Below are 14,918 nucleotides of genomic sequence, written 5' to 3'. Positions count from 1 at the left end.
CGTCAGCTGGACCCAAAGTTGTAAGATGCGGATCGTGCGACGAGAGAGTCGACAGCGACTCGACGCTGTGACAAAGAGCTGACCCGGATTCCTCGAATACTGTTGTTATTGTTGTTTTGATGTTGCTGTTGTTATAGTTGTTGCTGTTGTTGTTATTATTTGTAGACAATAAATAGTGCTGGAGCCTCGATTTTTGTGATAGTAAAGTAATAATAAATAAATAAATAAATAATCAGTACAGTGCAAGAGACACCTGGAGTACGACTCGAGAGCTCCGATTTACCCGATTGGTATAGGAAGGTGACAGCGATGCTCCGAAATATTGCCTAGTGATTGTTGTCGTCGCCTTGGTACAGCCGGTGTAGAGTTTGTGGGTCGACCGTTGGTGCGCGGTGCGTTGATTGTCGCACGCGACGGTGGGCTACGTTGGCCCGGGGAGCACCGGAGGGAGACTGGCCCCTCGGGACCGAGAGGCGGAGGCGAGGCGGCGGCGGCTGCGAAGGCCCGACTGCGACTCGGTCGCGTCTACGGTGGATCTTCGGGGCGCCACGACGACGCTCAACTTCACGGACCTGGGGAGCCCTTTCGGGGCGGGCGACCCCTGTCCATCGAGCACCCCGACCCCGAACAGCATGTCCGGCGGCGGTGCTGGCCCAGGACCCACGGGCGGTCCGTCGGCCGGTAGCGCGCCCAGCGCACCCCCCGCCGGCTCGGAGCTCGAGCAACACCTGCACCACACCGGGCTGGGCTCGGTAACCCCCGGCCCGGGTGGCAACGACAGCGCCTCGAGCACCCCCGTCTCCCAAACCGGCAAGTCGGCCTTCATCGAACTCCAACACAACAACCTGTACAACCCGAGCGGCCTGAGAGCAGCTGCCGGTTACCCGGGCGGTCCGCACAACGTGCCCGGGGCCCACCAGTTCTCCCAACACGTGGGCGGACTAGCGGCCCACCAGGCGGCGGGACAGCCGGGCAACCAGCAACACGGACCCGAGCCCGGCTTTCCCAGTCCAAGGAGCGCCCTCGCTGGCTACCCGTTCGCCCCCATGCACCAGCACAACGCGTACGGTTACCACCTCGGCTCCTACGCGCCCCAGTGCCCCTCGCCGCCCAAGGACGGGGAATATCCAAACTGTACGTATTACCCCATTCAAGTTTGCGTGTTTTTTTATCAAGTCGGTGTCCATACCCAACCATATACATATATATCGCTGTAGACGTACATCGCCCGACTTTATCAAGTGTGCCGTTCAATCTCGAGTTTGCTCGCCATTTGTAAAGTATTAAAATACGGATAAGAACAAAAAAAGCGTGACTGTTGGTTTGAGGTCGTTCGGTCTGGAAGTTAGGGAATCGAGTATATAGGGGAGATGCGGGTGTGGCTGGCAGGGTGGGTAAACCTGGCACCCCTAATTTTTTCTTGATAAAAAAATATTTTCACCTAAATGAACACTAAAACTATTATTCTAAACATCCTCTAAATTCCTCAGTAATTGGAAAGTCACAAAAAGTAACAAGAAAATTTCTTGGGTAACTTTAAAATCACAAGTAAAAAATGACGATCCTTCGATTTTTGTTTTCGTTGGACAAATGAAAACAAAAATGTTTTAGGCTATAAATCACATACCATCTTGTTGATTGAGTCTTCAACTTCAATTTGCGATTTTTTGCGATATTATTCGATGCAAAGGGAAAAAACTATGTTAATTTAAAATAAATATATCAGGTGGGGCAGAACCTGGCACCTACAAGAGGGCACAGCTGGCGTGAGAAGCCTCCTTCTCGCTGCAGACGATAGGTAGAAGTAAGCGCACTTATACTAACCTAATCTACAATGTAAACAAATCACAATCCTACTTTTAGTTAGTCATAGTTATTAGGTTGTACATAAGCTTTAGTTATCTGTTTAAGTTTAGGTAGCTTAATTATTATAATAGATTATTGCACTTGGATTAAAATGTAAGGATAAATACAAATCTAAAATATGGGTCAAAGTAGATCAAACAAAAAAAAATTTTTCAAAGTATTTTTTAAGTGTTACTCAGATACATGTTTCTTTAAAGTTTCAACTATAACCGAAGATTCAATCATTGTGATAAATAGTTGTGTTAAAAAAAATCAATAAAGGTAATACGCGTTTACTTAATTATTTAATTTGCACTGTCTTTATTACTCGATATTTATCATTAACCTATTCTTAATTATTATATGGCCATATATATCTATATAATGGTCTGCTTCTGCTGCCAGTTCTGCCCCACCGTCCTGCCAGCTTTGCCCTGCTAGTGGGCACAACTGGCAGTTTTCAAGGATCTTGGTATTCATTCGATATAAAGAAAAGTGAATGAATTAATCTTGATTAAACTATTACATTCCTTTCTATTCACGTTAAACTTTAAGATACATTTTTTGTAATTTTAAAAGATTGTAATATAAAATTACAGTAATTAGCTAAAGTTAGAGTGGCAGCCACCCCCGCATCTCCCCTACAGCCGAGGAGTGACATTTCGCGAAGCTGCACGAGCGGCTAAATATATTTAATATTGTAACGTGCGGGTGGTTGAGCCACGGAACTTTGCGATGGTTTGCATGACGAGGCGGCTGCTTCTTCGCGAAAGAAATAAAGATAGAGGAGGGATCGATACGCGCACGCCAAGTCGCGAGCCACCCGTTTTCCAATGTACAAGACTCTGCATAATCACGTGTACCGATCCCGAATGAATATTTTTAGCCACTATCGCGATTCCCGTGAAAATCAACTTTTTTGAGCTTCGGGGCGCGTAGACGGGAGTTGAAAACGGAACAAATCTTGGGACAGTAGACTCGAGGGGGTTTAAATATCGGGCTCATCTTTGACACGGGCAAAATGCGCTATCCTGCGTCTCTCCGGGGTGTCCGAGCTCGTAAATTTTCGACCATTCGGACGATACACAGCTTATGCACACAAAGAGACTTGCCTAGACGAGAGAAAAAACATCGTCTTAGCGGGTAGTAGCGGACCTGTGGTCTTTTTTCTACCTTTAGACATATACCTTGCAAATGGAAAAAGTGCGACGGACGATACAAGAGAGTGCAGGTAGCTCCGAGAAAAAATATATACCAGTGTTGACAGTTACTCTGTTTCAAATTTTTTTAATGTCATTTTTACATCGGTGTACAGTGTTGTAAAACTTGTAGGACAAATTTTGAATTACCTAACGTGGCACGTGATACTTACATATATGCTTAAAAATAAACGCTAAAATGATAATCCCCATTTCTCACGGAATTCATTTTAATAGAGTCTCATAAATTTACACCTGCGCACTTAAATGTATGTAAAAATACAAGCGGTAATCGGTGTACTGTAAATAAATAACGCGCACGTGCCGCAGATCGTTTTATGAATACAGCCCGGCAACTGTACATTTATCCAGAATTTAATAAATATATGCTTCCAACGAAACCCGTCGCGCTTTCCTAAAAACACAAGCGCGCAAAGTCGAGCTCGGGGGTTTCGCAAAAAAAAAAAAACCAAACTTTAGACAACTCATTTAAATTTCACGCTGCAATATTTCCCTGCATTTCCCACTCGGTGGTTGCATTTATAAGTATAAATAATCGCTCGAACCGCAGCAGCGGCAGATACACGGAGTTATATTTTTAAATCGCCCTTCCGTGCCTCTATACTCGTGCGGTTGTACATCACATGACTCACCAGGGGAAGTGCATGGATATATTAATACGCGCTTTCCTCGCTTGCAACCCTTTGGGGCACTGCGGGTAATCGAGGCAGCGATGGGGGGAAAAAAACAACAACATAAAATTTTCTGGGGAAAAAAGGAAAAAGTTGCCAACTTTGCGCTTGACCCTCTGCGGTCGGGTACCGATGTGCACCCGCCGACTTCGTATCGGCAATCGGTTCGCGGAGCGCGTCAATTCTTGATGGAAAAGAGTTGAAATAAACATCACAGCGCAATCATCGGTCTTTTGTGGTTTCAAGAGTTCAATGATGATTGCCCGTCGCCCCGTCCAGTCGCTATTGAAAAAAGTTTTTCTCGTTGCAGTTTGCTAACTCGGCTAACTTGATACATTTTTAATGACAGATGTGTGCGCACTGCTCGCTTCCCCATCGACGATTACACTAGATATATGTAAAAATAATTCGTTCAACGAGGAGGATAACGTGTAGTTTCGCCTCCTCCCCGGTTAACTCTGTTGTTCGGATTTTGTCTCTTCTTTTTTTTTTTTTTTTTTTTTTTTTTTAATTTCTCGCACGCAATTCTGGTAACAAAATACGCATAACAGCTCGACTGCGAATTATTTTCCTACTTCGTGTCACGCGCAGCTCGGGGTTCCAATTAGATATACATCGTAGAGTCGAACAGAAACGGCACTGCGTCACGTAAGCTCGTTAAAATCTCCAAACTTGAAGGAAAAAAAAAAAAAAAAAGGCGCTTGTTAGGTATTTTCATTTATATATAACGTGGGTATAAGTAAAAGAAAGCGATGAGGGTTTGTTGATTTTGCGGTTAGCCTGTACACTCAAACTCGTGAAGTATAAATTGTATTTTCATACATCATTAATAACGATGTCGTAAAAAAAAAAAATAAATAAAAAACAAGACATCACGATGCATCGGGGGGGGGGGGGAAAGTGTAAAAAATGAAGCACAAAAATCCTCATAAGATTGATAAGCGGAGGGAGACTTGACCTACTCACACTACACGCATCACAATATAACACCCTCGGTGGCGGCTGCCGTTAATATCTAGAAATCGAAAGAAGCTGTCGACGTATTTTTAGTGTCCAATTAACGCAGCAGGGGCTAATGCCTCGTAATTCTTCGGAATGCAGGGGCTGAGAGAGAGAGATATGGCAAAGGGAGCGAGTATATATATATATATATATATATATATATATATATATATATATATATATATATATTATACAGAGAGAGGCGCAGCAACAACAGAAATAAAAGAGCAAAGGAGAAGAGAAAAGACCTACATTAGTATAGTCCGTGTGTGTGTGTGTGTAGCTACCGCTGAGAGCCGTGATGGCTGCTGTATGGCCCGAGAGTCAGGTGATGGCGTGGGGTGAATTAATCCAGGACGGACAGATAAATCGCTGTTTTCACGAGGATTAGAGCACCGGTGCCGGCTGCTACCGGTTTCTTTTCGCCGCCGCGCTAAATACACAAATATACAGAAATAAATGACCGATGCGCGGCTTCTGTTTTTTACTTGCATCCGATATTGCCGGGGCACACGAGAGACGGGAATGAAGAGATGCGACCGACGGATAGGCCCTAGATGTACACCTCACGCCTTATATATACATATATACCTTTAGAAAAGTGCACACGTGCGTGCACCTACTCTGCGGGAGACAAAAAATGATTCCTCAGAAGAATATACGTGTAGCACCTATCGTCGGTGCAGCTGATTAATGGAAAGATTATCGGGAATCGTTTGTCGCGCGTTTTTTTCCCCCCATTATGGGTACTGTTGCGGCTACTGTCTTACTCGTGACGCCTTGTTTTTTGTTTGTATTACATCAGCCGATTGGTATATAGTGATCCCAGACAATGATTAAATTTTTAATTCACGTGTCTGCAACTGCTGACAGCAGTCAAACGGAGGACCTGATTTGCCGATAAGTGCTTCGGGTAACTTTGGAATAATTACACTGTTTGCTCTTATTTTAACCCACGGAGGTGGTTGGAACGAGTTTTCGGTGGTACAAAATATAGAAGGTTTGAGTGGCTCCGATAAAAATTTATTTTTGCAGTATTGAGTTCGTTGAAAAGTTACAACATATTTTGATAAAATACCTGTTTTTAGTATATCTTTCAGAATATCACGTATCAAGTATACAATGTTGTATTTGGCACCACAAAATCGAAGAAACAAAAATCTCAAAAATTATATCTCAATCAATATCTCAGAGCAGCCGATAAAGATATAATATATATGTATAGTGGCAGATGAGGTACATACCTACCTATACGCATTTGCGTAAAAGTGGTGCGATTATTACGGCGAAACACATCAAGAAACAGCGCTAGGTCGCGGTAACCGCGAATCGGCCGGTCATTAGCCGCGATGATTGATTCGCTCGCACCGTATACTGCCGGCGCTTAGCTCTTTAATTGTCTGCTCATGCATAAGCACCCGCGTGAGAGTTGGCGTCGTACTTTATACTTGCACGGGCGTTGGGGTGAAAAGCAACCGAGTTGGGAATTAAGTATCGAGCGGCGTTTCGTCGAGAGCATCGTCGTCAATTAACCAAGTTTGATGCACCGCTGCTCATAGCTATATTGTAAATAGTATGCCACGTAGTAGAGCTGCGGATGTAAATTGAGCGATTAATTGTATACGCGTATCGGTTGTCCCGTGCGCTCGTGCCAAGCCGCGGTTTACTTTTATCTAGATGCATATATACCTATAATACGTACGTCACACTTGTATAGTTATACCCGTTGTATCCCGTTTTTACTTGAAATGACTGTACGAAAAAAGAAAGGGGAAAAAAAATTAAATTGAAATTGGTTTGGAATGCTGTGATTGATTATTCTGTTGTTTCGCGGGACAGATCTTTCGCCCCTGGACAACAAGAGCGGCATAGTCGACGACCTCGGCGGCGGAGGTGGCGGATCGTTGAGGAACGGCAAGGGCAAAAAGATGCGAAAACCGAGGACGATTTACAGCAGTTTGCAGTTGCAGCAGCTCAACAGGCGGTTCCAAAGGACGCAGTACCTCGCCCTGCCCGAGAGAGCCGAGCTTGCAGCGAGCCTCGGACTTACGCAGACGCAGGTAAGCACCGAAACATTTTGTTATTTGCCTTCTTATCCCCTCTATTGATATATTTATACACGATTTTCATACGAGTTTTCTTTGCACTGCGAGAGTTTTCGAGTTAATTACCCGAGGCTATAGTTTTCGACAACTCTTCCAATTAAAAATGCACAGACTTTACACCCGCAACAATCGTCCTCGGCTATCTCGAACCCGTTGTCCTGTGAGAGTACAATAATTTTTTATTAAGGCTAGGGATGATCCCTCGAGGTCCATGATAGCCTATAGGCTTTGTACAATGCCTTAGGAGGCACACTCACAATTTCAGAGTTAATATCTATGGAGGTGTATTGTTATTGACTTTAATGTAAGTACAATTAATTGATGGTGAAAAAAATAAAACAATTCAACAAAAAGTGTACCCATAAATGAGATTAAAAAAAAGTTTAGTACTAGAAAAAAATAGCCTACAGCAAAAGCCCGTAATAAGGGTATCGCGTTGCAAACAAGTCCCGTACACGTGGGGGGGTGGTGGTGGTCTGCCGTACCAGATCGAGTGTCGCGTCTCCGCGTCGGGGGCGAGTGTCCAGCGTCTAAATCAGAGTCCGGCGATTCGCCACGCCTCGGACATCGAAGGGAGGTACGTGTCGCGTAGGTATACACACGGCGTACATGCACTAACGAGACGCTCATAAATTCATAGATCATCCTTTTGTCTCTCTCGAGTTTCAGTCCAAGAACGGCGGTGGTGGCGCGGTCGTATCCCTCGGACGGTTTCCGGTTCGCAATTTATGGGAGAAAAGTCGCCCGGCAATTATCGCGCCGGCCGCTAATTTGAGGGACTTGTCGCGCACGACGTATATTACACATGTTAGTTGTACTCCTCTTTCTTCTCCTCATCCGTGCAGGTCATCGTGGTCGGTTGCTCGAGGGAGACACTCGAGGAGCCGGAAATTCGTGCAAATTGTCAGAAATTCTTCTTTTATCATCAGCCCCCTTTCTTGAGCTGGCGCTTCCTCTTTTGGGACGCAGTGGCAGTACACATACATACGCACCAGTGGTGGACGCTTGGTTTGATTTTCCGAGGAATGCCGGCTCTTTTGTGCGATCACGTGCACCCGCGAGCCCGAGGGATCCACGTTTGACGGAAATTGTTTATTTACGCGCTCGTCACTGTATAGCCAAGGATGGCGTGACTATATCATCAATTGGACAAATTTCTTAATTGCCGAGTAACAAGTATAGTTGCGTGGCGCTGGGAAAATTTTCGTCCAACACCAGTTGTTGTCATTTGTTTGCTTTTTGAGATTGCGTCGTTTCGAGTAACACTTAACGATTACATTTTAGTTTTCAATTTCTTACAACGTAACCTACCACATAGACGCGTAGACGTGTGCATGAAAAAAACGCTAATACATTACATTGTGATTTACGGGCGGGGAGGCACACAAGTTGTATAGCTTCAACAGTCGAGGGATGTAAATTAATGTTAAGCGCCGTCACGGTACGATTGAAAAGAGAATTTTTTTCCATTGTAGGTGTACACGCCGCGAGTGTACGTATTATATAGGTTGGAGTAAAAAAAAAAAAAGCTCGCGACTCCGATGTAAATAACTACAAGTCCAAATTAGTAACGTCGGAGGAGTTGAGTATGTATAATTTATACTTGTACCTTATCGGCGATCTCTCAACACTTTTTCATGCTTCAAACGCAACTCGCATATTCTGACATATACCTTGCCATAATACTCGCAATTAATCAGCAGTCCGAAGAAACAGTACACAAAAAACAGGTGGAAAAAAAAATGCACGAGTATATCCATCATTCGTTTTTCTCAAAAAATGATAAACGGGGAGAGGGGGGTCTAGAAAAACGAGAAAAGCCGCGCTTGCAACAATCGGAGTAACGATGGAGGAGGGGGGCACGCGCAAAGTTTTAATGAACGTGGCGCTCGAAAATTTAGTGCCGAGCATTACGTTAGTGGCTATGACCGTTCGATAGGGACTGCCCCCCACGTGTTACTCTGGACCGGATTGTTTAGTTCGAATAACCCCGACAGAAAAGAAATAAGTGCACGAGCGTGTGAGGGAGAAAAAAGGATCATCCACTGCCCTACAGTGTGCATTAAGTCTGGCAGGCGTTTGATAACCTCGAAAATATCTACAGGCATGACTAAGGATTTTAACAATTAGGATTTCGTACGGACAAGCACTTGGTATAGTTGAGTTTAAATATTTTTACGAGGCGAATAAACTTTCAGTACATAAAGTGCAGTAGGACTTGCTTTGCTAACGCTTCTTTTATCCAATATTTAAACAGTTATAGACTCGATGACGTACGTTTCCTCGCGTATTTTTTTTTCCTTAACAAAGTGGATTATTTTTGCTTTAAACAATTGTATTAAGCACCGTGTTAGAAAAGTTATTAAAAAATAACTTTCTTGCATTTGTCATTCATTACATTTTTAGCAATAAATGATTATCTTGAAAATTGGAAAAGTATCCGTGTGAAAGTCTAGATGAAGGAAATAAGAAAAAACAATAAAATCGAGTTATATTTTTACCATATTCACCATCCAGGAAGAAAAAAAAAATCATATTTGGTGGAAATTCTAAGCTCTCATTTAAGCTGAAATGTTAAAAAAATTCTTTTTGTCGATTTGTCTTTAAATCAAAAAAGCAATCACACGAACCATCAAATAAAAAACCAAGTTTTTATTCATTCACTAGCTGACCTAAACAATCTGCGAATTTAAGGACGTTCGGATGAATCTTTTTGAAATTTTAACCAGACATTCTAATTGTTGTTAAAATCATTTTAACACGGTCGCTTATGGGGAAACCTATAAAAACTCAGTTTAAAAAAAAATGGGCGTGATGAAGGTCTCCAATGTCACAGATAATGTTATTAACTATATGTACACAAAGTTATAACGAATAAAAATCAAATACTTACATCTTTAGCACAAATACATTACAAATATATACATACGCTGCCGTAACCGACGCAGCAGACAGTGCAGAGTGCACACCACCTGATGTGTATATATGTGTGTACATGAACACTCACACATTGGAGACCCGTGCGGCGATGCCAAGTCTTCACTCATCGCTACTTCCCCCTTGCCCCGCAAGTGGTTCCCCCATTATCTCTACCGAACGTCCTTAAATCTAGCCAAGAAATTTTCTTATGGTAAAAAAATTTATGCTTTGACTTCTTTACAAGAAAAAATTCTAACTTCATTCTGAGCTACATTGTAACTGAAATAGTGGGACCATAACTCAATTGAAAAAAACTCAAATGTTGAGGTTTTAATTTCGCAAAAATAGGCATGTTGTTACATAAATCGTTTTATGCAGAATGTAATTTATAATTTGACATTACTCAAAAAAAAGTATGAAATAAAAAACTTTTCAGTATAGACTGGTATATTACAAATGCTTTAATATTAAATTATTTGCTCTACATCATATAGTCGTGACTAAGCAAAATATTTTAATTATACATATAGTCACTTGCTTGGCTTGTATATATTTTCGAATTTCCACATGCGTATTAATTAACTTTCATTATCGTGTAGTCTACTGTCATATTATTTCATATCTTGAAACTAGCTCGAAGGTACAGTCGAAACAGATAAGATCTGATGCATTTGAAAAGAAACAAAAAAAGTTTTTTCAGTAGAGTTACACGTACGAGAAAAAGAGGTTGAATTGTGACAGGAGGCGAAGGGTGCCCCGTCCTCAAGGCTAGCCTCGCCCTCGTAAATTTTCCCATGTACTTAACAGTTCACACGTATGGTCACTCCAACGCGATATACCTATCACAGCGTATTGTGTTGTCCCATTGCGTGAGCGAGTGTGTACAATGTGTGCTGCACCTTTCCTTTTCTTACTACTCTGTACCTTGTAGAGGAGGCACTCCTTTATCGAGCACATATAGGCATATACCATATTATAATTATATTATATTATTTTATACACGCCATGCGTAAATATCCAAGACGTACAGCCTATGGCATCTTAATACTTTTTTTCCTTTTCCCGATCTTGTCCTCCGCCATCTCAGAACACGAGTTCCAAATCGTATGTACTTACCTTGAGCGACCATATGCGCAGAGATAACACTTCTTTTTCCCATTGGTCCGGACAAGAGTTCAAAGTGATAATGGGCGTACATATCTATATGCTTATACATCCTATAAGCTTGAAGTCACGCGTTACCCTACATTTTCTTTGTACCATACTCTCCTAGACCTAATTTTATTTCGACACGATAACGCGATTAGTGTAAAGTAATCATTTAATTGCATTATACTTTTTTTTAACACATAACATCTATAACATGGTTACAACACAAAAGCTTCTCAGTTGAAGATTGAGTATTTCTATTACACTTGCGCAATATGTTTCATTAGTTTCGCGTAGATTCTTTTTTCCGTCAGTTTATTAATTTTCAATGAATAATTTCATTCAAAAATTTCGTCATTTCTCACAAAGGGGAATGCTCTCAAAGGCAACACAGCGCGGAGTTGCCGGATTTTCCAGAGTTGATTGAAAATAGTTAATTTCCGTAAATTATACACGTAATGAAGCAAAGATTGATGCTTTCCTCTGTGAACACCTATATACCAGAGAGTCCAGCCTCATCAGTTATACCAAATGAATATTGAAGTTACTGCTACTCTTGTATGACGTAACAGAGATGAGCATTAAAAATGAAAATGCATGAGATCTAGAAAACCCAAGGGAATGCATTATACCATCACCGGCTCCCATACACAATCCAAAAAGTACACACGCTTTTATCATTACGCAAAGCTTACCCTATACGCGGTTTGTTCTTGCACCTACTTACGACGCGTGCAAGTATATAATACCTAACTCGCGGAGCGACAACAACACTCGAGGGCAAAGCGCGAGAAAATTTTCCCGAGCGTCGTCTTCACGGGGAAAAGCCATGTATATAATGCACCACGCAGGCGTATATATAGGCTCTGGTAGCGAGCTCGGTTATCTAAAACACGATCAGACACCAACACACCGTATTTTGTGCGTGCAAGTATGTGCGCCCGTATACTTATATTGTATACTCGCACCATCGGGCCCTTCACCGCCGGCGCTCTCTCTCGCCGTTTAATAATCGCCCACTGGGTCAGCGGCAAGCAACGGAAGGAGGAACAATACACAGAGTCGTCGCGCGCGGACTTTCGAAAAGGCCCATGATCTTATCGGTGAAAGTTTTTATCTGGCTTTTTGACGAGCTGATCAGCCTTCGGGACATTTTTTCTTTCCGTCAGCCTCGACGCCTCGGTGGTGTGTAGCGGCGTTGAGAGCGCGGTTTGTTTTAATTTTATCAAACCGCCAGCATTGACAATGGTGTCCCAACTTTTCGAGAATAGCGAGCGGACAAAGGACGCACGCACGGCAATTAATTACATGCAAATTCGCCTGCGCCCGCAAAAACCACAACGGTGGGTATATATATATATTTTACCGCGAGTCGGTTAAAAATTCACCATCAAGCGTCATTTGAAACATAGGAGCTCCCGAGGGTAGCAGCAACTTTACCATCGACGGCGCATCCAAGTACAGTTGTATTCTCGAAAGTGTCGTCGTCCCCCCCGGCGCGCGACTTTAAATCGACCCTCGCTTCCGAGTTTTTCCTCCCTCGCAAGTGCACCGGTGTGGTTACCTCCTCCTCCTATAGGCTTACAGTTCTCTCTTTTCCTCTCTCTCCCTCTCAGTGTATTCGAAGACCCCCTTTTTGCTTCCAAGCTGGACAAGCGTATAGTGCAACAGTATGCTCCGTATACTCTTTGAGGCTACATTGGAAAAAAAATTAATCGAATTCGTCAGTTAGTGATATATATATATATATATATATATATATATATATATATATATATATATATATATATATATATATATATATATTAACGCGAAATAACTGCAGTATCTAATGTAACTATAGCTGTTTTTACAGGTGATTAGGTTACCGATGAATAAACGCAGTTGAGTCAAGATCTTCGCTATCTCTCTGATATGATTCACTTTGAATCAACTGAGCTTTATTGGTTTGGTTTAAAAGAGCAGGTGCACCAAGACACCACATATATCATCACCAACACGAATGCTATACTCGATGCCTTTTCGTAAAATGTCAAGGACGAATTTTCATTATTCACCAAAAAGTCTGATGGTTTCGTTGCAGCTCAAAATAAAATCACAACTTCCGTTTCGATATTTGTCCAAGTGCAGCATATAAATATTCTGTATAGACATGCCTCCGTCGTATTGTGTATGCCGATGCCACTCGTATACGTGTCATTTGTTTGGCGTCAAAACTTTGGAATGATAAAAAAGAGAAACACTGCACTTCTTTCCCAATACATACTGATGAAACAATTTCAGAGCTCCGTTTACGTGTATGTTTACCCGCTAACGTGTCCACGGCTGATTGCCATCGATCCTCTCGGGCCGCTACCTGTCCTAAAGCTACCATCAATATAGGTCAAGGCGATACATATTTTTTTTTTTAATTTGTTAACCTTCCGTGGTGACCCGCAATACCAACAACAACAAAAAAAAAGCTCCGGCCCGTTGTTGGTCACTTTCTATATGGACAGGAAAGGGCAATTTCTCCAGCGAGGCTGGGTAGTAATAGTGCGTGGGCCGCTGTGCCGGGTGTATGTATTGAAAAGGAAAAGCGCGACACAAAGGAGAAAAGGAGGCGAGAGCGAATAAGCCGCTGCAGTTAATTTTTCCACGCGAGGCCGGTATTGAGGCGCGACCGGCAGGTATGTATATTATATATACACCATCACGTATTCGTGTATATACGCGTACTTGTCTGTATCTATGCGCGATTCCCTTATCGGGTCGCGGGTATCTCATCGGTCACCGACGAGCCACACATGCATAATACATATCACATGCATGAGTTTGTTGTCAAGATAGCGTGTCTATATATATATATATGTACGCGATGGTGTAGGTGCCCTTGCGAAAACTGACGCGGCTGCTCGATGGAAATATCATGTACGTATAAACAATTTATGTTAACTTTTTGGTGCGCGGGTCATGAAATTTTAATCAAAACTTTGCGTTTGAAAAATGATATTGTTAGTATATTGGTATACGCCAGTTACTACATCGACGACGGAAAAAAAAAAAAACAACAACCTTTCTTCCTTCATGGATTTCATGTTTATAGCTGTTTGTTATTTTGTACTTACTTTCAAAGATTTCGTTAAAATTGCAGGCACGACGCTCCCTCCCCCGTTATAGCCTTTAGAATCAGCCAAATTAGCCATCGAGATCTTACCGTCCCCCCTTGAATGTCACTACTGCGGTTACACATGCATATATTATAATATGCCCTGTATATATACACCACATAGGGACAGCACCGGCGTCTGATTACCGATTCTTTGGTAATGCCAGACTACACAACCAACTATACTTATTATTGACCCTTTGGGAGTTATCTACCGATGCGTCTGCATCCCCCGTCCCCCACTATCGACTTTGTCATATATATACCTATCTTACCCCACGCGAATGCCACTTGGACACTGATTATAGTGGTTTCCATAAGTCGTATGGATAATTTTGTTCCAAGTTGTATACCTCGGAAGTGTTTCACTATATCGATACCATCAATTTCATTTGAGTTTGATCTACACGTTTACGCTAAATCAATATTTCACGTACAAATAAAAGTTTATTTAGATTTTTTTTTTGTTTTTTCAACTTGCAGTTGGGTTGTCGGATAAGACGAAATAGTAGCAAAAAAAGTTGTGATAAATGTAAGTCAAGTGTCCGATTGGAGTTGAAAAAAAAAAAAAAAAAAAAAAAAAAAAAAGAAACGAAATAATAATAGCGGTAGCACTCGGTTACCTACATAACGTCGCATACTTAGCGGCTAAGTGAAGCTACTTACATGTACATAGGGAAAAAGACTCGGTGCTGTACGTATACAACATTATATATACCTATCGAGTATAATATATAAGCGCACGACGTGTACAAAAATATATATATACAACGACTACACGTCCATCTATGTACGTATAACATGTGGGTGTGCGTGGCTTTATTATTTTATACGTACCGGTCGGCTGTGTATCGCCGGC

General features: G+C 42.2%; 1 protein-coding gene across 3 annotated transcripts in view; it reads left to right on the top strand.

The window, feature by feature from the left end:
• Nucleotides 1–225: 225 nt before the first annotated feature.
• Dll (homeotic protein distal-less) overlaps nucleotides 226–14,918 on the top strand; it is a 72,218-nt gene continuing 57,525 nt past the window's right edge. For all 3 annotated transcript variants that reach the window (XM_014347840.2, XM_014347838.2, XM_089590358.1), the window contains exons 1-2: nucleotides 226–1,134; nucleotides 6,578–6,798. In XM_014347840.2, coding sequence (XP_014203326.1) covers nucleotides 633–1,134; nucleotides 6,578–6,798 — 723 coding nt within the window. In that variant the 5' untranslated portion in view covers nucleotides 226–632. The remainder of the gene's footprint in view (nucleotides 1,135–6,577; nucleotides 6,799–14,918) is intronic.

Source organism: Copidosoma floridanum, unplaced genomic scaffold (genome assembly GCF_036245765.1).
Source record: "Copidosoma floridanum isolate Cflo_tuat_1 unplaced genomic scaffold, Cflo_Japanese_pri ptg000012l, whole genome shotgun sequence".
In the NCBI taxonomy this organism is placed as follows: domain Eukaryota; kingdom Metazoa; phylum Arthropoda; class Insecta; order Hymenoptera; family Encyrtidae; genus Copidosoma; species Copidosoma floridanum.
Note: the sequence above shows the minus strand (reverse complement) of the source record. Positions and strands in the feature narration are given on the sequence as shown.